General features: G+C 41.9%; 1 protein-coding gene across 1 annotated transcript in view; it reads right to left on the bottom strand.

Moving 5' to 3' along the window:
- Positions 1–23,065, bottom strand: part of frem1a (Fras1 related extracellular matrix 1a) — a 69,175-nt gene that overhangs the window by 31,370 nt on the left and 14,740 nt on the right. Inside the window, 14 exon segments of the mRNA XM_042332338.1 lie at positions 552–693; positions 1,663–1,807; positions 2,404–2,614; positions 3,285–3,481; positions 4,481–4,666; positions 6,272–6,466; positions 7,508–7,760; positions 13,210–13,303; positions 14,283–14,491; positions 14,642–14,809; positions 16,449–16,539; positions 18,814–19,010; positions 20,861–21,003; positions 22,283–22,627. Of these exon segments, the coding sequence (XP_042188272.1) occupies positions 552–693; positions 1,663–1,807; positions 2,404–2,614; positions 3,285–3,481; positions 4,481–4,666; positions 6,272–6,466; positions 7,508–7,760; positions 13,210–13,303; positions 14,283–14,491; positions 14,642–14,809; positions 16,449–16,539; positions 18,814–19,010; positions 20,861–21,003; positions 22,283–22,627 (2,576 nt within the window).

Below are 23,065 nucleotides of genomic sequence, written 5' to 3'. Positions count from 1 at the left end.
AAGCAATTTGAAACATCGACAATATAAGGTATATCAAAAGCAAGGAATATTATTATAGTATCATAGTTGTTCAAATCATGCAAGTCAACTGCATTTATGGAGTAAAAATTGAGATTTTCCTAAACATTCTTTTCCCCCCAATTAGTTTCAATGGATTACAACAACAAAATTACATTTCTAGGGGTGAGTGAAGGCAGAGAGGTGGGAGGGAGACCAAAGGCACGGTCGAAGAGAAGGGTCTTGAGATTAGGGAATAGGGCAGAAATTCAAGTTAAAAACCTATCTCCGTTCAATTGGTTCTAACATCAGCTTCGGGACTGAACACATGTCTGACTTGAGAAGAAAGGTTTCTCCCTCAGAATAGAAAAGTCATCATTTTTGCTTTTAACAGTCATAGTGCACTTCATAGTATATCCTGTGAAGCATTTTAGAAGACCTTGATAACTTGATAAAGTGTCAGTAGGATATCTCAAACGCTTCACAGGATATACTATGAGCCTCTGACTTGTATCAGATTGGGAAACTTTAAATCCTGAAACACTGTCGCTGACCTTGAGCTGAAGCACTCCTTGTTTAGGGGCACTTTGTATCATGTAATAAACATGCTCCCTGGGGGTGTCCTTGTCTTCAGCCACGAGCACAACACTGGAAAGGATTCGTGTTTCCCCCATCTCCATCTCAAGGCCGTTATTCCTAGAAGAGACAGGGAAATCTCAGCAAGATTTTTCCTGGATAAGGTTCCCCCCTCCCCTTCACTTCCGGGGATTTCTCTTTGTTAATATCTCTCTGTATGTCATGAGTGTAATATTCTTTGATACTAAAGATGTATCTAGCATCACTACTGCAAGGGATGCTCATTGTGTTATCCTGTTTCCTTGTGCTCTGTAACATGTGACATGTTGCAGAGCACAAGGAAACAGGATCACACAAATGAGCATCCCTTACAGTGTACATAGACCAATTCACTCCTGTACAAGTAATTGACATTTAACAGATGTTGAAGCGATAACATCAGTGAGTGCAATTAAGCAATCTTTTTTAATCTACCCTTGACAAGTCAGACAGATACAGGAAGGAAATTCCAGAGAGGAATTTAATACATCTGATATACACCACATCCTACCCTCCCAATCTCAGACATCATCTGTGTGTGCTGCTCATTAGCTTCAATGAACCTTATTGTGTCCTTTGCCATTACATTATCCCTCTCTGAAACCTCACTGTGAAGTGACGACAATGTGTCCTTTCCAGATAAAGTGGCTGATGGCTCATTGGGTAAAAGTACAACAACAACAACAACAAAATTACATTTATAGAGCGCCTTTCACATCGGGAGGACATCCTAAAGCGCTGAAGTACAAGTACAAGTACAGCCTTGCACTAAGCTGCCCAGAGCAGGAAGAGGAAAAAGTATATAGGCCTGATTGTGCACACACAGACATTCATGTGAATATTGACGGCATCAAATACTCACTGGTCACGTTTTGTGTGGGTTAGATATCCTCTGAAGGATATGAGAAGAGGCAAAGACCCGATGGGCTAATTTGCTTCCCTTTGCTCTAATTATGTCTATGTTTTAACAACGCTATCTGGAATGCCTCAGAAGTATACTCTCACCCTCAGCAAAGAAGAGCTGAGTATACCAAAGGTGGTGCACCTTACCTGATGAGTAAAGGCTTCTGGTCATTGATTGGAAGGACTTGGACTGAAATGGCTTTGCGGATCTTGTGCTTGCCATCTGACAACTGCACTGTGAAGCTATCGGCTGTAGTTTCAGAGTCATCATGCATATACATCAGTTTCATTCCTGGGAGGAAGGAGTGGAACGGGAGACAGGTAAGACACAGGATGCAGATCATACATCAAGTACCCAAATACTCTTTGTATTACATACTTTAGTTCGAAAGATGGCTGGACATCCTACTGCAGAGTGTTCCATACTGAGTTAGCTGTTCTCAGCCTGGGCAGCTATAGGGAAGCTGGAATTGGCCTCAGCTCTCTTGTTTAGGGAAGTTTGTTTCCTGATCACTGTCCAGTAGACACTCCTACGAAATGCAGGTGTGGGATCTTTGGGTGAGGACAAGATCAGCTATGATGCCTCCCAGTGGTTAAAGAGCTTACTAACTCTGACTATCACTCACACAAGAAAATTCATATCTGAGGTGAGAGAGGGCCTGTGAAACCATATCCCAGCAGAGGGTGGCAGAGATAATAGGGCAACCGCCCCCCTCCCCAACCCAGCTGCATTTAGTATATTTAGTCAAGAGTGGCTCATCTTATTAGGCCTGAAATTCCTCCTGGAACTTTGATGGGATCTTGCTCAGCTGTGAACATCTCCTGAGGTCAGAGAACCTAAGGCACTATATCAAGCGGAAGGGTTATTATTATTATCATACAGTATACCATGCTTCAGCTGATCCATCGTGAAGTCACGGACAGGGAGTTCCTGGTGCCGGTGACTGTATCGATTAACATCTTTCCCAAACACTCCATTCACCATCATCCCGTGCTGTGGCTGCTGGGTCACAGTGAACATCAGGTTGTCCGGGGGCACATCGAAGTCCACCACGTTGATTATTGATGGACCCAATTCGCACATTTGACCTTCGGGTACCTGCAATAAAGTGACGGACGGGATTTTTAAAAAAACAAGATGAAACATTTTTAAACTGATTAGGGTGAATAGTTGCAGATGAACAATATAAAGGGGCCAGGGAAATAGCTGGTAGTTAGCTCATTTGAAGAGTTAGCACCGAGAGAGAGAGAGAGAGAGAGAAAGCAAGACAGTAAGAGAATGGTTGAAAGGGAAGAGAGATACCCTTATTAAAATCCTAGTCAGCAATCTTATGTAGTAATTTCCAAAATAAACAGAACTCTTATAGAATGTTAACAATTCTGGTTGAAAATAAGAGGGTGTACGCAAACCCTGCAGTGGAAGGCCAGGAATGAATTGCTTTCTTGCTAAAAATATTGACTATTATGAACAGTTATAAACTCCAATGAGAATTAGGAGGATACTGTTGATCAACCAAATTTCACTCATTTTGATCAGCTCAGAAGAATGAAAGCTCTACTAGGACTGGAGCCCAGGTCAAGTTCAGTGCTTAACCAATGGGGCACCCACTTCTCTCCTACCCTCCCTGCCCTCCAACCTTCCTGATCCCGACCCCCAGCACAGGTCCAAATCCCTGACTGTCCAAAGCCTTGGGAACACCTCCCGACTTGAAAGGCACTACACAAATGTAATTTGGTATTGTATTGATTTAAGGTGTTCCTCTACTTACAGTGATATTCCTGGCAAGAAAATCTGGTATCTCGTCATTTGTAGGGTGAATTACAACATAAAATGGCTTCTCTCTGGACCGGTGCTCCCCATCAGTAACATACAGCATGAACTGATCTGCGGTAGGCTCAATCCTCTGGTGTCGAGACTGAACATAGTTTATATAAGAATCCTTCACATGTTTCAGAGCAAATGAACCTAGGCATACAAGGAGGAAAAAGAAACTCATCAGCAGGGGAAGTCAACAGATTTGCAAAATTCCACTTTTTTTTTTGAAAAGTAAAGGGAGTTTCTCCTAGTGATCTGGTCAACAATCCCCTGCAAATAAAATTGATCATTTACTTCATGATGTTTGTAGGACTTTACTGTGCAGTGCGCAAATTAGCCACTGCATTTGGCTACAAAATTAGTCATTATACTGTATAGAATATTCTGTGAAGCATTTTGAAATGTCCTTCCAACATGAAAGGTGCCATATCAATTGTAAAGATTATTCTTATTATTTTATTAACTTTTATTTCTTGTGGATCTACTGAGGGGCAAACATTTGCTGGGCAGTAGTCACCCTCCAGTAACTCCCCAAAGTTGCCATTCTTTATACAGAAGCCCAGATGGTGAGTGTCGACAGGCTATTCGAGTGGGGGAATCATTCAATTTCAGATTGGTCTAAGATGACATTCAGTGCTGGGGGAACGCTATATTGTTGGACGCACTGTTCTTTGGGTGAAATATTAAACCCAGGTCCTGTCTGCCTGTTCAGGTGGGTGTTAAAGATCCCATGTCACTACTTGAAAAGAAAAGGGGGTTTCTCCTGCCAACCTGGTCAACAATCCTCCAGCTAAAATTACCATTCACTTCATGGCTGTTTATGAGACATTGCTGTGTGTAAATTGGCTTCTGCGCTCAGCTCCACTTTACACCAATTATAAGTGAAGCACTTGGAAATAATTGGATGTAATACGCATCAATATACCAAATGCAAGGATTTTATAAAATTTATTATTATACCATAGGATAACTAAGCTTGTATAATCTTAAGCACTCAATTATAATAATCATTGCATTTGATAGCATGTTAGCACGAGGAAAGAAGGGGGAAAACTGGACTAATGAAAAACAAACATTAAAAAAAATGATTCACTGCACACAGGAACCTAATGATCCAGAAAAAGCTCATTATTTTCTATTGTAACTTACCTATACTGATACCGGTGTTGCTTTTCTCATAGCCCGGTGAAGGCAGAGTGTTCTCAATGAAGCCAAACTGGGGAGGTGACACCAGAACAAAAGTCAGTGCCTCCAGCGGAGTATCCTGGTCACTGGCATCGAGGTGGGAAAGTGTGATGCATGCAGTGGAGCCCTCATCAACGACAAACATTGGACCTGGAATGAGGCAGCACAGAAGGTGAAGAGGAAGGTGCTCACTATTTGCTCCCAAATACTATATAACCAAATGTTCTGATTGGTTCTCAGACCACCCTCACCAGTGAAATGTCCTCTTGTGTTGCTAAATTGCAGTCAGTGCAGATTCTTCGGGGACACAGATGCAACTGAACTGCCTGTATTTTGATTTCTATATCTGGGTACTGAACCAGTGGATCACTGAGGAGGTCATACAGGCCAGGACTCCACAGACCTCACAAGATCACAAGACAGGTTCAGATAAAAAAGGCCCTTTTGATCTCATTCCCACTTTATCATCCTCCCATCACTTCTTCAAATTGAATAGGTATAGTGGTGATGTGACTGCACCACTCCTGCCATGGGAAAAGGTACAAACCACATACCCTGCCAACTCCTCACCTGGGGATTCCATATGGCACAGAAAGATCATACAAGGGAGGTTGAAAAATAGAAATGAAATTTACATCATTTCATGGTGCATATATATATTAAACACATCTATCCATCAGGTGAGGTGTTAAACCAAGGTCATGTCTGTCTGATGTTAAACATCCCACGGCACAATTTGAAAAGAGAAGAGAGTTTCTCCCAGTGTCCTGACTGGCAATCCTCCAGATGAAATTGATCATTCACTTCATGGTTATTATTGTCCACAAATTGCCTTTTTCGCCTACAAAACACACCGTCACTACGCTTTACAGTATATTCCACAAAGCAATTGAGATGTCCTCCCAAAGTGAAAGGTGCTATATCAATGCAAGGATTACTATTTATTTATCACAAGATTAATTTGGTTGAATAAGGGCATTTGGCTCATCTGATCGCATGCAGAACAGGCACCCTACAGTCTCCCCACTCCAGCTCCATATGATTAAATGTAAACATTTTGAGCCATGTCTAAACTGTCACTGGGTGCCATTGTGTTGGGGCATATTTATTGCATCAAATGAAAAACAACATGCTGCAAATTTCTCCCAAAATATTTTAAGCTTCAAAAAAAATCCTCAACATTGGGAATGGGGGATTGTAGAAGTATAATGTTCTTCTAGAGGCAAAGGTTGTTTGGTGAATGTAAACAGGCAATGTCAGATGTGTCCAAATACATTAAAACAGGAAAACATAATAATAAATCCTTGCATTTGATATAGCGCCTTATCAAGTTGTTAAGTCATCTCAAATCGCTTCACAGGATATACTGTAAGGGGAATTGAGTGTATAGCAGCAACCAGTTGCACACAATGTCCTACAAACAGCCATGGAGTGAGTGACCAATTATTTATTTGGGGGGGTTGTTGGCCAAGACACCGGGAGAAACTCCCTTCTCTTTTCAAATAGCGCCACGGAATCTTTAACATCCACATGAACAAGCAGATAGGACCTCGGTTTAACATCACATCTGAAGGACAGCACCTCTGACAATGCAATACATTCCCAGAACTACATTGGTGTGTCCATTTAGAGTATGTGATTCCAAGTCCCGATGTGAGGCTTGAACCCACAACTTCTGACTCAGACACGAGAGTGCTACCACTGAGCCAGGCTAATACACATAATATAAACAACATTATTGTTTTATTTACTTACCGATCTTAATGGTCGGCGGCTGGTTGTTGATGGGCATGACTGTGATGTTGAGGTCATACACGGGGAGAGAGTCATGCAGAGATCTTGGGGGGGAAACAGGCTCCTCATAGCAACAGCCTCCCACTGTGCCTGCATCCCAGTCCGAGACAACAAAAGTGATGGTGTCAAAGCAGGGATTCAAACCGACCTCCCCACCTGAAAGAAGGAAATGTGAGAAGAGCAGAATCTGAAAGGTGTTGTATCGATCCAAGGATTACTATTTATCATAAGGTTGGTTTGGATAAAGAAGGCCCTTTGGCCCATCTGATTTCATCCTTCCCGAACACTCACCCTACAGTCCCCCCCACCCCAGCACCATATGATTAAATGTGAACGTTTTGAGACATGTCTAAACTGTCACTGGGTGCCATCGTGTTGAGGCATAATTTTTTGGGGGGAGGGATAACGTCACTCCACAAAGCTTTACTCATAGTCCTTTCACAATAAAGTTTCACTCTGACAAGGAGGCACAGATTCATGGTTGCAAAGAGCAAATTTCATGACATTTTTTCTTTACACAAAAGAATGAATGAATTAATGGCTGGAAAGGATACTGGGAGGGGTGGTTGAGGCCAGAGAACTGGAGCCATTTAAAAAAAATCTCACAATAATCTGCTGGAACCTCCACTCGGCATAGATTGGGATCAAACCTTGGACTTTCCTTGTCTGCATGGGTCAGCTACTCAAGTGAGTCAACAACAACAACTTGCATTTATATAGCGCCCTTCACATGGGATAGAGTCCCAGAGCACTTGACAGTGGCGGAGTTTGACCCGAGCTGGGGGACAGGGAGTGGGGAGGTGACCATAAGTACGATCAAAAAGGAAGGTCTTTAGGCGGAATTTGAAAGTGGGGAAGTGGCAAGGCAGAGGGATTGAGGAGAGAGTTCCAGAGTTTCGGGGTGAGGTGGCTGAAGGCACGGCCACCGATGGTGGAGTGGAGGGCACAAGGGACAAACAGGAGGCCGGAGCCAGCCGAACGGAGGCAGCGGATGGTGGAGTGAAGGGTAAACAGATCGGATCAGAGTCAACAGGTCAACTCATCAGTGTCAATCTTCACTCGCCAGTGACATCCATACACTTTAGCTGCAGACAAAATTAACCAGCTCCTGGTACAGAGCTTAACATGTATTACAGAAGCAGCCCATGCCAGTCAAAACGCACAAGGAAACCTCAGTCAGGTTCTGAAGACACTTACTAATGTGGCTGTATGTGACTGTGCCGGCGATAACATCAGCTTGAGTAAAGCGATCGACGATTTGGCTGTTTTTGCGCACAATCCCATACAGTGGTTGCCGCACAATCATGAACATAAGTTTGGAGTCATCGCTATCCATATCAGCAGCGTAGAGGTATTCTGTGGTAATGGTAATGTGCTCTCCTTCAAGGCAGTATAACATGGGGTTCAGTCCTGGCTTCATCTCTGGAGGCTTGTCATTCACTGGCAACACCTAGAGTGAGGATACACAACGTCAAATACATTTGTGCCGGGATAGCACAGATTCACACAGTGTAAAGCAAGGAAACAGGCCATTCAGCACAACTAGTACATGCTGCTGATCAGACTCTAGAGAGTCTTTACTCATTCTCCTTACTCCCTCCCATACCTTTCTTTTCCCCTCTTCGTCATATCAAGGTCTAGCTTCCCCTTGAATGCATCTACACTATCTGATTCAATCACTACTTCAGGCAATGAATTGCACAATCTCTGTACCCTCTGCATGAAGTAGTTCCTCCTAAATTCTATTTTTGATTCCGAGTTGCTATCTTATACTTGTGGCCCCTACTTAGTTTCCTCAACGAGTGGGAACAGCCTATTTATGCTAACTTTATCAAACCCTTTTATAATTTTAAGCACCTCTATTAGATCTCTAAGGAAAAAAAGGCTTAACCTATCCAGTCTATCCTGTTAGCAGTAACTTGCCAATCGCCGTTGCTTTGAGACGCCTCGAAGATGTGATGAGGCGCTATATCAAACACAAAGATTATTATTATTAAACCCAGGTATCTAAGACTCTCTTCACCATCAAGGAAATGAAGTTGATACTAGGAGAAAGCAAAGTGACCAAAACTGTAGGTATAGGCAGAACCCTACTGAGACCTGATGTCTTCATTGTCTTCATTCGTGGAGTCCTGTAGCTCAGTGGTTAGAGCACTCGCTTTGCAAGCGAGAGACCTGAGTTCAATTCCAGGCAGTGCGAAACCTTGGCCAAGTTTCCTTACTCCACACGTCTAATAATAATCCCTCCAAAACCAAAAGCAATAATAAATTGGTCATTTTCAATCTACGACTGTTTGTGGGACATTGCTGTGCGCAATTGGCTGCCGCGTTCGCCCACAAATATACAGTCAATTCACTTTACAGTGTGTTCTGTGAAGCGCTTTGGGACGTCCTCCCGACGTGAAAAGCGCTGTACCAAATGCAAGGATTATTATTATTATTATAAGGAAAGCTGGTTAAGTCCCTTATAGACATCTATAATATAGCTCTCGCCTCGCAAGCAAGAGGACTTGGGTTCGATTCCTGGCCGATGAGGGCGAAACCTTAAGCAAGTTTCCTTACTCCATACACATGCCTCTGTTTACCTAGCAGTAAGTAGGAACCCGGTTGTTAGTCAATTGGATGGCTTTTCTGGGGATAATAATCACTTCAACAAAAAATTTGGTCACTCAATCCACGACTGTATGTGTGATACTGTTGTGCGCAATTAGCTGCTGCGATTCTCCCATAAAATGCACAGTCACTACACTTTACAATATTGTCCTGTGAAGAGCTTTTAGACATCTCAAAGACATGATGGCAGATGGAGTTCAACATAGGGAAGTGTGAGGTCATCCACAATGGACCGAAAAAAGATAAAGCAGAATATTTTCTTAATGGGGAGAAATTAAGAACTGTGGAGGAGCAAAGAGATTTGGGTGTCCATATCCACAAATCACTAAAAACTAGTTCCCGGGTGCAAAAAGTAATCAAAAAGGTGAATGGAAAGGCCTGGAATACAAAGGGGAAGAAATGATGCTTCAACTGCATAGAGGGTTAGTCAGACCCCACCTGGAGACTGCGTTCAGTTTTGGGCACCACACCTCAGGAAAGATAAATTGACCCTGGAGGGGTACAGCGCAGGTTCACCAGAATGTTACCAGGCCTAAAAGGGTTGTTACAAGGAAAGGCTGTGTAAACTTGGATCGTATTCCTCTGAGTTTAGGAGGTTGAGGGGTGATTTGATTGAGGTATTTAAGATGATGAAGGGATATGATAGGGTAGATACAGAGAAGCTATTTCCTCTGGTGGGGAACTCCAAAACAAGGGGTATAGTCTTAATATTAGAACCAGGTCATTTAAGAGTGAAATCTGGAAGCATTTTTTCACTCAAAGGGTGGTAGAAATCTGGAATTCTCTTCCCCCATCCAGACTTACAAGAGTGAGGTTGATAGATTTTTGGTAGGTCATGGTATTAAGGGATTTGGGGAAAAAGTTGGAAATTGGAATTGAAAGGATTGGTTAAGACACAGATCAACCATGATTTAATTAAATGGCGGAACAAGCTTGAAGGGCTGAATGGCCTACTCCTGTTCCTATGTTCCTATGATAAGGAGCTTTATCAAATGCAACGATTATTAATCCTGATATCATCAGAATAAACCTACACTGTACTCTTTCCAACCCTGCTATATTCTTCTTGCTGTGTGGCGACCAGCATTGGACACAGTAGCATGTGTGCTACTTTTCACAAAACACTCCACACGTTCTAATTTCACGAAGCTCTGAAGCTCACACATTTCCCTGATCTTCATCTCAAGGTTGTGATCTTGAAATTTAAGGGTATTAAGGGAAATTTTAAAAAAGTTCATAAATGAGTTTTAAGTTATAATCTGGCTTTCCAAGGATCTTTTTTTTAAAAACGAAAACAGGTTTCAAAATTAAAATTGAATCTAAGAATGTTCTAAATTTCTGCACAATTGTAAATGGTCATTTAAACATTTATATAGTGCCTTTCACTCTGTGAGGACATCTCAAAGCACTTCACAGAACTGACTGTGAGTCTGAGCTGCAGGGAGAGGGAGCTGGGAAATGGAAGGGAAAGGTAGCCAAAAGCATAGTCAAAGCAATAGGTTTTAAGGTTTTTTTTAAAAAAGGCAGGGAGGGATGGAGGGGCAAACCAAGGCAATCTAGGATGAAATTCCAGAGAGCAGGGGCAGAATGGTCGAAGGTTCACCCACCAATGGTAGATGGATCAGTTGGGGGACATGTAGCAGCCCAAGTGGAGGGAGTAGCATGGTAATAGGAGTAAGCCTAATACCAGGTGATTTTCAGACCTCTGATGGTACTATTTGGAATGAAACATTGATATTTTGTGCTGTACGTGATAAATACCCCTCAACAAAACAAATACAATTAATTGGAGCGCTACTGCGGTATTCAGCCTCACTTACCAATGTCTGGTAAAGGGAGAATGTGCTCAATGAAATAAGATACTTCAACCTAACCTATTTTCCTGAGAATTATTTTGTTATGAGTTTTCTAAAGAAAGGCTTTCAGTGAATCTTCTTTATTTTATCATTGGGAAAGCAAACTGGCAGAGACTTAACAAACAAGAGAACCTAGCTCATTTTTGCTGTGGGCTCAATGCTGTTTTCGGGCTTTCTCTCAGTTTCCTTTGAAGCTTCAAATTGCAGTGAAACATGCTTCAAAAACATCTGGGGCGTGATTACCACAATTAAGTCATGTTTTCTGTGGAGAGAACTGCTTGCCAGATGTCGGTCTGCCTCCAAAATACAACCAACACAACAATCAGTGGTTACTATTTAGGGTTATCCTTATAATTATTTTCAAAATTTGCAATGGTGAGATGTTTAGCAAAGGAGCTTGATGCTGTTTCAGAGCTATTATTTCAAGAAGGAACGTTTTCCTGCTGTAGAGCTCTTTGAGGAAAATTTATTTTAATAATTTATAGCCATTGACCGTTGTTTTACAAGAGATGTGTGTATCAGTTTGGCTCAGTTGGTGGCACACTCGTCTCTGAGTCAGAATGTTGTGGGTTAAAGCCCCAATTGGGACTTGAACTCACATATTCTTCTAGGCTGGCACTTTCATGCAGTGCTGGGGGTATGCTGCTTTGCCGGAGGTGCTGTTTTTGGATGAGACCATAAACTGAGGTCCTGTCGGCCCGTTCAGGTTATAGATCCCATGGCATGACTTGAAAAGAGAAGGGAGTTTCTTCCAGTGTCCCGACCAACAATTCACTGAATGAAACTGGTCATTCATTCATTGGCTGTTTGTGGGGCATTGCCGTGTTTGCCTACAAATACACAGTCAATTCACTTTACAGTAAAGCCTGTGAAGCGCTTTGAGACTTATTATTACATTATATCTCTCTGCACAACATCTTCCAGAACTATCACTATGATCCAGTTGAATTTATACTTCTAACTGTATGATCACCACATAGCCAACTGTTTCATACTCATTCCTTAAATCAAGCATTTAATCTTCCCTCCTCCCTCCTTCCAGTCACATGTTGTGGAAATTATGTCTGAATATTGTGTCTGCTGCCCTAGCTCTGCCACAGTGCAGTCAGAGAATATGGTTTTACTTCACCCCCCCCACTCTCCCACCCGAGAGAAAATCATTTATTACCGATCAACATACACCCAAAACATATGGTGAGCAATTGTTTACAACTGACTTTAAAGGTCCCTAGACAAATTAGGAGCCCTTTGCAACATCTGACAATGCCCAAACTCCAAACTACTGTACATCAATGCACAATTAAACTTCACTTGTTGAAAGTAGGGTTGGAAAAGCATCTGCTTTTAATCCACCCCAGATTCCTGTAAAGATCTGAAGTGAAATGAGTGCGCAGTTCCAACTCCATCCCAAACGGCCTCAATGCAACCCTCTTCCACATATCAACTTCGTTACCTGAATGCTTTTTTATTATCTCTTGTCCTATTCGCACTTTTACAATTGCAGTTTAAATAAATTACTTACTTTCGTTCACATTAATCATGATTTTTGATATTTTAAATACCTATATTATGGCCCTTTGTTTCTCCACTGAATACAAATTCAACTCTGTGCCCTAATCCTTATGATTTGTGCAATTGGCTGTGTACAATTGGCTGCCGCATTTCGCCCACAAAATACACAATCATAACACTTTACATTGTATTCGGTTAAATGCTTTGAGATGTCTCGAAGCCATAATAAGGCGCTATATCAAATGCAAGGATTATTATTATCATTTGGAGCCTACCTTGCTCTTCTCTAAATTCTACTATACTTCAATATCTACCTGTAAGTGAAGAGCCAAAAATTCTTGCATATTGCAAATGTGATTTCACTGATGCAGAAGAACACGAGTCTGCAGTCTTGATTTCAAGATCCTCTCATTCGTCTACAAATCCCTTTATGCCCTGGCACCTCCCTAACTTTCTGACCTCCTTTCTGCCCACTACCTCCATTCGGCTGGCTCTGGCCTCCTGCTTGTTCCTCGTTTCCTCCGCCACTACAGCCTTGCTTTCAGCCACTGTGCCCCGAAGCTTTGGACTTCTCTCCCTCAATTCCCTCCATCCTGCCCGCTCCTTTCCCTCATTTAGATCACAACCGAAGACCTTTCTCTTTGACCGTGATTACAGTCACCTCCTCCCCCGGCCCGGCATCAGGCTCTGCCACTGTTAAGTGCTCCAAGACGCTGCCCCACGTGAAAGTCATTATACGGGGTGACCAAAAAGATGTGATACCATTACAATGTCTAATAGTCTTAAAGAAATTATGATTTATTGTTAGATAATAGGGTAGATATCACGAATTTTGGTCATCCTGTACAAATGCAAGTTTTTGTTGTTGCAGAGATCAGCCTCTGGAAATGGATCAACACCCTCGTCATTCTCACTGACCTGCACCTCCAAAACACATTCAGCTGAGTTGAATCCATCTGTAGCGGAAAAGATGATTTTGTCTTGCAGGGTCTCAGAATCATCATGCCTGTAACTGTGAACACATAGGATCTTCATTCAGAACTGCTGCATTCATATTATGATAATGTAGCTAATCAAACTAAATAAATTATCAGCTTGGCTCAGTTGCTTCCAAGTCAGATGTTTGTGACTCAGGGAATCAAGCTCCCTTTGGGCCTGTGAGATCGCAGTCGAGGCTGACACTGTGTGAATGCTGCAGTGTCAGAGGTGTCGTTCTTCGGATGGGATGTTAAATTGATTATCTGTGTTTCTGTACAGGTGAAGATTAAAGATTCCCTGACTCTGCCTCCGGGATGCTAAGTGACAGATTAGTGTTGGATGGAGCCCTTCTACTTTGCAGCCACTTCCCCGTTTACCAAAATTCCACCTGACTGTTTAGTCCTGGTCTTCACAAATGTGCTGAAGGTTTCCACTGCAAGCCCAGGAGCTTGGCACCATGAAGGAGAATGGTTTGGATACATGTCTTAGACACCACAACCTTAACCTGCAACAGGACCCTGCTGTCATTGAAGTGAGATCAGGACAATCAGCATGCACTTCACCGCTTCTCAGTGCAGTCCCAAATGCCAGTGTCTAAACAATATTTGGTGTCTACCACAATCCCCAGATGCTGATAAGAATTGGGACAGATGCCTCTTGCATCTTCCAATCGACACCTTAATCTCCCCCTTGAGCCATGCAGAGCCACAATACAACCCTTGGGAGCAGCCACCATCATGTCCCACGGTTCAAGGTGAGTCCACTGACTGCACAATTTCATTTACAAAAACATCTGCAAACAGAAGATCTGCAGAAAGTCAACTTCAAAGTTAAGATTGAGTTCAATAATTTTCCAAATTCTGGATCTGCTGAAATGTTATACAAAGAGAATAAATGGAAGCCGTGGTGGAATTTTTCTCTGATACTGATTCAAGGTCCGTACATAAAGGATGTTTTATAAATGTAAATTGTACTGTACGCTACATCATATTTAATGTAAAACGTGTCCTAACCTAACTTTAGTTTTCTTGAGATCTTTCAAGGTGAACATATCCCCTTCAATCATGATGACTCCATCCACTTCAACCTCTCCGTTCATTGGTTTCCTCTGTAGCAGCACCCTGATATTCTCCTCTTTGGTATCAATATCAGTTACCAGCAAGTGATGCGCGGTAATTTGAGATGTGGCACCCTCCTCCACTCTCAGCAGGTTTGTGTAGATCTGGAAAAAAACAATCTTTTAATTATGCCACTGTTACACCTCACAGCACATGAGGCAAGAAATACAAGACAGTCATTAGTTAAACACTGCAATGTCAGCAGATGGGACCAAAAAATGGGCAGCTTTAGAAACCTGAACAAAGGAACATACCTCTGGTGCTTGGTTGTCAACAGGAAGAACTGTGATATTGAAGCAGAGGCCAATTAAAGTTCCACCATGTTGATTGCTGACTGAGAAGTGAAACTGAAGGTGCTGTGAGTCGGGTCCTATATCCTGAACAGGAGGCATGTAGGCTACTTTCAGGTAGTTGACAGCATGCTGTAAAGTAGAGAAGAACATGTCTTTCTATGTTACCTGTACCTAATGGTTGACCTCTGATGAGTACCCCACTTTTTGCCCTGATGTTCTAACTTTTGCATTGCGGCATCAAATAAAACACTAGAACAATAACTGCTCCAGCAGCCAAATAAATCATTGAAAATTATAGTTAAAATACAAAACAATGAAAACATATCTCCGCTGGAGGCAGCAGTGGGGCTATAACAATTGGCCTCACTGCACCTCTATAGCTACAGAGGTAAAAGCAACCACTTCCTCATACTTGAACAGCGAACCCCTACTGAAAAGTGCAGGTGTGCTGGAAAGGGTCATCTATGATGACCTCCATGGTCGCATAGTCTCCTGACACGATCTTGGGTGAGTGGTTAATAAAACCATTTCTCAGCATCAGTCAACAACTTTCAGATGAGGAAATAGTGTGGGGGGAGGTGGGAGGGAGCAAAATCTGAAAATGAAAGAAACAACTTTCTCATCAAACCTAATATGTTTAATGAACTTGTGAAAATACCAGAGAAAAAAGCCTCTGACGAATCCCTCTGCACTGTATAAGGGAAGGTGTACCCCACAACGCAATCTCTCATTCTAATCTGGGCCTGCATTCTGCCACTGCAAGGCCTCCCCACTGCAACACGTGAGCAACAAATTTACCTTGAACCACTTTGCTCTAACTGTGATTAAACGCAAAATAGCACAAGTGATTACTTAACATTCAGGGGAGAGAAGGGGGGATGGAGGAGAGGGATGCGCCCATACTATTGAAACATTTACCCACTCCAATGTAAAATGCACACATAGGGATTCTTCCCACTCAGCTCCTGTAAATCTTATAGACCAAACCTCCAACGGATAGGGTGATCCTAGCTGGATATATAATAGGAAGCTTGCCAAGCAGTGCTTTCAATGGCAAACTATCTGGTTTTAGCTGGTTAGACTCCAGCAGTACCTCAATGGACCATCTGGGGTCCCCAAGCCTTGCAAACCTGTGCCTAATACTCTCTGGATTTAGGTAAGCAGGTATAGAACTCAGTTTGGTGTGGATACATGAAAGCACAGAGATGGATTTCTGCATATGTTAGACACCCAGTTGACTCAAAAATTCTTATGCACTTCGCTCTAAGTGTAATTAAATGCACAATATCACAAGAAATTATTTCACACTTGGTGGGGGGCATGAGGGGGATGGAAGAGGGATGGTCGGTGATGCTCCACACTACTGAAAGATATTCCACTTCAATGAATGATGTATGCACAGAAAAATTTCACAACACTTACATTGTCCAGATATGCTAAATATGCCATCATCTGTATCATTAACCTCTTATGTTAATTTCTGGAATTTGACAGAACTCTCCGCTATCCAGCACTTTGGGATATCCTCCTGTTATGGAAGTGCTATATAAATGCAATCTGTTGTTGTTATTGTTGGGAGTCAGTGGAGAAAGGTTCAAACTTTTGAGATGAGACTGAGGAGGGATATGGGTTTGATCCTGAAGTAGGGAAAAAATTCTGAATGTATACTGAGCAAGGACCTCAAAAAAATTGTGAGGGATACACTTTTGTTGGGTTCCTAACTTGTCATCTTTGTAAGAAACCATACTGGAAAAGCGAGTTGAAATACCTGTGTGAAGGACCTCAGCATTGGGACACTGGCATCTTTGTTCAGTTTGTTCATGCTGTCTGTCAGAAACAATTTCCCTGCATCAGGCAAGCTTCACAAAGAAAGGAAAGAATTGGTTACACCTTCCTCAATTACTCAAACTGTCTCCGTTGCCGTATGCTAATCACTCTTGGGGCACTCCGCAAAACCACTCAATATTAAACTGCTAAAAGCAACTCGCACAGTGAATAAGCAACAAATAAAAAACAATCCTACAGGAATATGCGAATCCTTACATTTGATGCAGCAATTTTAATTAAGCTAAGCATTTGATACAGCATCCATAACATTAAAAAGTTTCACATGCTTGAAAATAGCCATCAGCTGAGTGATTCATTTATTTGAAGGATTGTCGGTCAGGAAAAATTGCTTTCTCTTTTCAAATAGTCCCATGGGATCTTTAACATCCACCTGAATAAACTGGCTTGTTCTGTTTAATATCTCTTCTGAAAAGCAGTGCCTCAGACAATACAGAGTTCTCCAAATAATTCACTAGATTGTCATTTTAGACTCTGAGCTTAAATCCAGAAATACGCTGTCAACCCACAATCTTCTAATGCAGAGGCAAGAGTGCTATCAACCAAGCCACGATCATACAGAATCCCCTTGACAATTTATATCAAGTAGTGCCACCATTATTTTCCTTACATGCCTGTCTCGGGGCCTCGAGCACTTCATACAGACAATGCAGCTTTTGAGACAGTTCAGGACTGACACAGTTTCGGTGATCATACAGCGAACATTGGACTTTCAAGATATTATTCTTACTGGAGAGTCAGTCACACTTCAGGCATTTTAATAACAATCTGCCCTTTCAGGTGGAAGTGAAAGATCCCATGACATCATTCGAAAAGAGAACAGAATTTCTGCCTGTGTCCTGGCCCCAGATAAAAAAAATGGTCATTCATTGGCTGTTTGTAGGACATCGCTGTGCGCAAATTGGCTGCTGCATTCACCTATAACTACACAGTCACAGCTCTTTACATTAAATGTTGTGAAGCACTTTGAGACATTTCATCACTGTGATAATCTTGCTCCTCCATTGTCAAGCTCTCTGGGACGCTATCTTGCGTGAGGGGCGCTATATAAATGCAAGTTGTTGCTGTTGATAAGGCACAATAATAACCCTTGCATTTGATATGTCAAAGCGTCTTACAGGATTTTACTGTGAATTGTCGTGATTGTGTATTTGTAGTTAAACAGCCAATTTGTATGTAGCGATGTCCCATAAACACCCATGAAACAAATGATCAATTCTATTTGGGGATTTATCAGCCAGGACACCAGGAGAAACACCTTTCTCAAGGATAGTGCCATGGGATCTTTAACATTGACCTAAACAGGCAGACGGGACTTCTGTTTAACATTTCATCAAATGCAAGGATGATTAGGATTATTTATTTATAGGGAATCACAGAACTCCACACAGACAATATGTTGGTGTAGTCATGCCCACAGTGACTTTAGGTCATTGTTACGTCTTTAGAATGACATGCCGTTATGCAAAGGGAAGTTCCCACTTTGGACTGCCAAGGGAAAGGTTGACCCGGATATATAACTACTGGATCAGCACTGGAATAGAAGACTGTGAATTGAATGGTCAAAGTTTTCCAAAGAAACCAATGACCTATCAGTCAGTCTAGTGTGCTTCTTGCATTCAGCTAATGCTCACAGTTGGCCTAGACTGACTACACTGTCTCAGGGTTATTCACACATAGGCCCAGGAAAGCTACAGTGCATGAAGAATTCATCACTGAGAGTTTGAAAATGGTGCATCACCAACCACTTCTTGCAAATTAACTTAAAGAATTTGCTAAAACATAAGGTGAGAAAAAAAATGCTGAAACCTGCCAAGGCTCAGTGAATTAGATAAACACATGCAGAGGAGGGGCATTAGATGATACAGGAATGAGCAGGGAATTGGGATTAGCAGAGATGGCCTCTTGGAGGAGTGAACACCGACACAAAGAAATGGGCTGGATGGCCTCCCATTATGTTGTCTATGCTTCTTGGACTGAAGTGCTCCGAGATGCTGCCCCATGTGACTCTGAGCCGGGGATGGGATGGGGGAATGGAGGTGACTGTAAACACAGTTGAAAAGGAAGGTTTTCAGGTGGGACTTGAAAAAGGGGAGAGGGGGGGTAAGGCAGAGGAATTGAGGAAGAGTGTTCCACAATTTCGGTGTGTAGTGGCAAACCTGGAACAGACTGTAAACCAAACCTGGAAATCACAAAGTCTGGTAAGCAAATACTGCATTTTAAACCCTCAATGTGCACATATTAACAGTACCACAATGTGTACGTGATTGCACATTGTATGCACCTACCCCACAGTGGAGGTAAAGAATGGCAGAGTTGTTATTGTATATATCAGCTCTCTGTCAGGGGATTCTGTGTCTGTGAAGTGCAGCTGCTTCTTTGTCAGGCATGATGTCTCGGTTTCCTTGACAACGAGTTGCCGAACAGTGCCAGGTACTTCTTTGGGTAGCTGGTCATCCACAGGGGTTATGTGCACAATTACCGTCTGCAATAGAATTCACTGGGTTAGAACAGTTCGCTTCAAGATATCCAGAATATCACTGCCTAAAAGAATATAAATGCACAAAAATTATACGAATATCATGAGTACCAACTTCAACTGTTATATACTAATTGTGGTGGCAGGCGAGGATGGGGAGTGAAGAGATAAGTCTCAGTTCTATTTGAATGCAGATCTCAGAGACGAATGCCAACTGCACTAATCTGGGCTTCAAGATAAAAATATAATCAACATTCATTGAAGTTGGCCTAAATCCAAATTGTTACAGTTCTGCACTCTGGTCTCTGGAGCAATCGTATATATTTCAACTCATCCCATAGATCCTTACATCACAGATGAAGACCATTTGGCCCATTGTGTCTGTGCTGGCTCTTTAAAGAGTAATCCTTTTAGTCCCATCCCATCTTACTTTATGTACAAAAATACACAGTCACTACGCTCAATGCTAAATTCTGTGAAACGCTTTGAGATGTCTCATCTAGGTGATAAGGTCCTACATCAAATGCAAAGAACATTATTATATTCCATTCTCATGTACACTTGATGCAAAAGGCTCCATGCTCTTTTCAAAAGGGTTTTTAGATCTTAGAGAAACTTTATATCACATTCACGTTGTCAACAATAGATAATCTATAATAACTGCTTTGGAGAAGTGTTAATACACAGTTGGTATGGTATTCCACCACAGTGAGGAAGTATATTTAGATTATTATGAAAATCTTTATATGAGACTTCAATAAAAAAGGAATGAAATACCACAGTGGCAGCCAAGCAAAAGATAACCAGTGTAGCTCACTATTTTTGTGGCTTTTTATGTGTTGCCAGTGGAGAAAGAAAGACTCATTTGGATTGAGACTTCTTGTGGCCATTATTAGGCTTTTTGGTAAAATCCAATTAGATATTTCCAGGCAGTGACTCCTGTGTTTACAGGATTTATAGAGCCAGTCTAAGATCTTCATGATCCAGGACTGCAGTGCATTTGTATACACTGGTGTACGTAACCCACTGAGCCCAGCTGAAAAGCCCTGGTATGTAAGACTACGGGTGAGAGTTTGTAATGTAATCCATCAGTATGTTCCAGATCTGGATGGGAAATAATGAGAAGATATAATGTAAAGAGAAATAAGAAAGTGAAGAGAAAAACAATGTCAAGTAAATACAAGAAAAAAAACAAGAGTAAAGGAGCAGTGCAACCATGCCTTACACTACTCCATCCCGGAGCCCTTCCGACTCGACCCCTCCCTCACCTCATTCAAGATCCATCTCAAGATCTACCACTTTGCACTTTCAGTCATCTTCCCCCTCCCCACCTCTTTGGCTGCCATCCCCAGCTTAGGCGCCAAGCCAAGATTATTAAGCATCTTGGGAAGTCCTCTCAAAGCGAAAGGCACTATATAAATTTGTATTGTACAATTTATGATAGTTTTAATGTTTTAAAGGCATTTCTTATGTTAAACAACTAGGTAGCAGTGCAGCACCTCTCTCCAGGCAAGTGAAATCATCCTTTTCCGGCTCATTCAACATTTATTTTAACCCTGCCAATTTTTAAAAGTTACATTCTTTTTAGAAGTGGCCAACCTTTTAGCTTTTGTGATTTAATGCCTTTATTAAATTAAACAGAGGAAAAAAGGTGTGCTCTTCAAAGAACTGCAATTCTCACAATGAAGAGCTCCCCCAGAACTGTGCTGGAGTGTCAGGCTCATTCGTGAGCTCAAATGTCCCAATGAAAGTCTTGGACCCTTCTGATTCAGAAGCAAGAGTGCTAATGACTGAGCCAGGATGACATCTAGAAGAGATTTGAGAAATTACAAGAGGTATGGGAAACTAAGAAATACCTGGGGTTCTGAGAGGTTCGGTGGGTCGTGGCTGTCAGATAGAATGAACTCAAAGGAGTCTTCAAACACCTCTCCTCCTAGGTGACGGTAGTGGATCACAGCATTAAAGAGATCCCTCTGCAGGAACCGGTTGACAGGATAACCTGGCAATAAAGGACAGAATAACAACAATAATAATCCTTGCATTTGATAAGAGCGCTTTTCACATCTTCTAGACATCTAAAGTGCTTCACAGAATATACTGTAAAGTGAATTGATTGTATGTTTTGTGGGCTAAACACAGCAGCCAATTGCACACAGCAGTGTCCCACAAACAGTCGTGGATAGATTTACAACAATAACCTTTGCATTTCACATCAGGAGGACATCTCAAACACTTCACAGCATTTACTGTATGTAGGTGAATGCAGCAACCAAATGCACACAGCAGTGTCCCACAAACAGCCATGAAGTGAGTGACCAATTTTAATTTGGGGGATTCTTGGCCAAGACGCCGGAAAAACTCCCTTCTCTTTACGGCAAGTGCCATGGGATCTTTAACATCCACCTGAACAGGCACACGGGACCTCAGTTTAATGTCTCATCCAAAGGATGGCATCTCTAATAACATAGAACTCTCCCAGCACTGCATTGGAGCTTCAACATAGACTATATCACAACAATATCTACAATTTATCGTGCAGGGATGAATTATACAGTTGTATAAAAATTATACTTTACAAAACATAGAAGTTATTGGTAAATTAATGGATATCCAACACCCTGACAATCTCTTTAATGTGCATTTTGACCTCGATGCAAATCCTGACCAGAAAAGTTCTCTCAGATAATTAATTGTAAGATCCAATAATTAATAATGAACTCAATTTCTGTGGATAAGGGCTCATATAGTATGAAGGCTGAGCTATTACATTTGTTGGAACAGAGTACAGAGAGCATTGAGAGCATCTATAATATACTAACACGCATGCCCACAGCTCAGACCCTGGAAATATTTGAAACGGATGTTGGGGTGAAAATTGTGGCATGTGATATCATCACTATAGATAATAATTATCTAACTCGAGTTTTCAGTTTAGTTAAGATAGTGTTCTCAACAACAGCAACTTGGATTGATTTAGTGCCCTTCATAAAGGATAAAGTCATGAAGTACTGTACGGTGCTGGGGTTGGATGTTCAGGAACCAGAACTTAAACACATTGCTCTATGAGCTGGCAAGTCCACTGGTTGCTGCAAGCAAGTTAGGGCCCAATCATTTTCATGAAGTTGGGAGGGGAGGAGGAAAGGCAGTTAAACCTATAGCTGAGCATCGAATGGGCAGAGTTTTCTGTGATGGTTTCAACAATCACATTGTGTCTTTCAATTTTCAGTCTGGTTTAGACACTGCCAGCCTGGCAACACCCACAAGCCCAGCCACAATACCTGTGATTCCGGGAGCTGTTTTCTTCATGATTTCTCCAGCTTCAGGGGATTTGGTGATTTTGAAGAGAATGTAGTCATCACTGGAGTCCATGTCCGAGGCCTGAAGCATAAATCTCTCGATCAGAATTGTTTGGCCTTCACACAGCTCAAAGATAACGTTGTTGATGAGGAATGGAGGACTGTCATCTTTCGGCAAGATATTAATTGGGAATTTGTGCCGGGTACTATGATGACCATCAAAAATTCGGAAAGTTATGAAATCCTTTGTGGTATCACTGTCGTCATGATGATACCGAACGGCACCAGCCTTGATGTCGCTGACAGTAAAAATGAAACCTTTTCCATCTGAAATTACAACACGTGATGCCAGTTAGCGGTGGGAGTCAGAGGACATTACACTTTTTTGAGACATCTACTACCAATTATTAACGCTAATGATCCTCAGCCTTCAAAAACCGTTTGCAGTTTATTGATGTTGTTTTAGACTGATGGTCACAACGATTGTCATAAGCCTAATGTTGGTTTCCATTATAAAAAATATCTCAGTGACTTAATATTTTTAAACAACTATCATAATCCTTGCATTTGGTATATTGCCTTTCATGGTCCGGAGGACATCTCAAAGCGTTTCACATGATTCACCATGAAGTGCAGTGACTGTGTATTTGTAGTCAATACACAAGTGAACGTGGCAGCACATTGGTGCATAGCGATGTCTGGAAATAGTTATGAAACAAATGATCAGTTTTTTTGGGGGGAGGGTGGAACTATTGGCTATTGGCT

This window comes from Callorhinchus milii, unplaced genomic scaffold, assembly GCF_018977255.1.
Source record: "Callorhinchus milii isolate IMCB2004 unplaced genomic scaffold, IMCB_Cmil_1.0 Scaffold1, whole genome shotgun sequence".
Taxonomy (NCBI): domain Eukaryota; kingdom Metazoa; phylum Chordata; class Chondrichthyes; order Chimaeriformes; family Callorhinchidae; genus Callorhinchus; species Callorhinchus milii.
The sequence above is the reverse complement of the archived record's forward strand: the minus strand, read 5'-3'. Positions and strand labels throughout refer to the sequence as shown.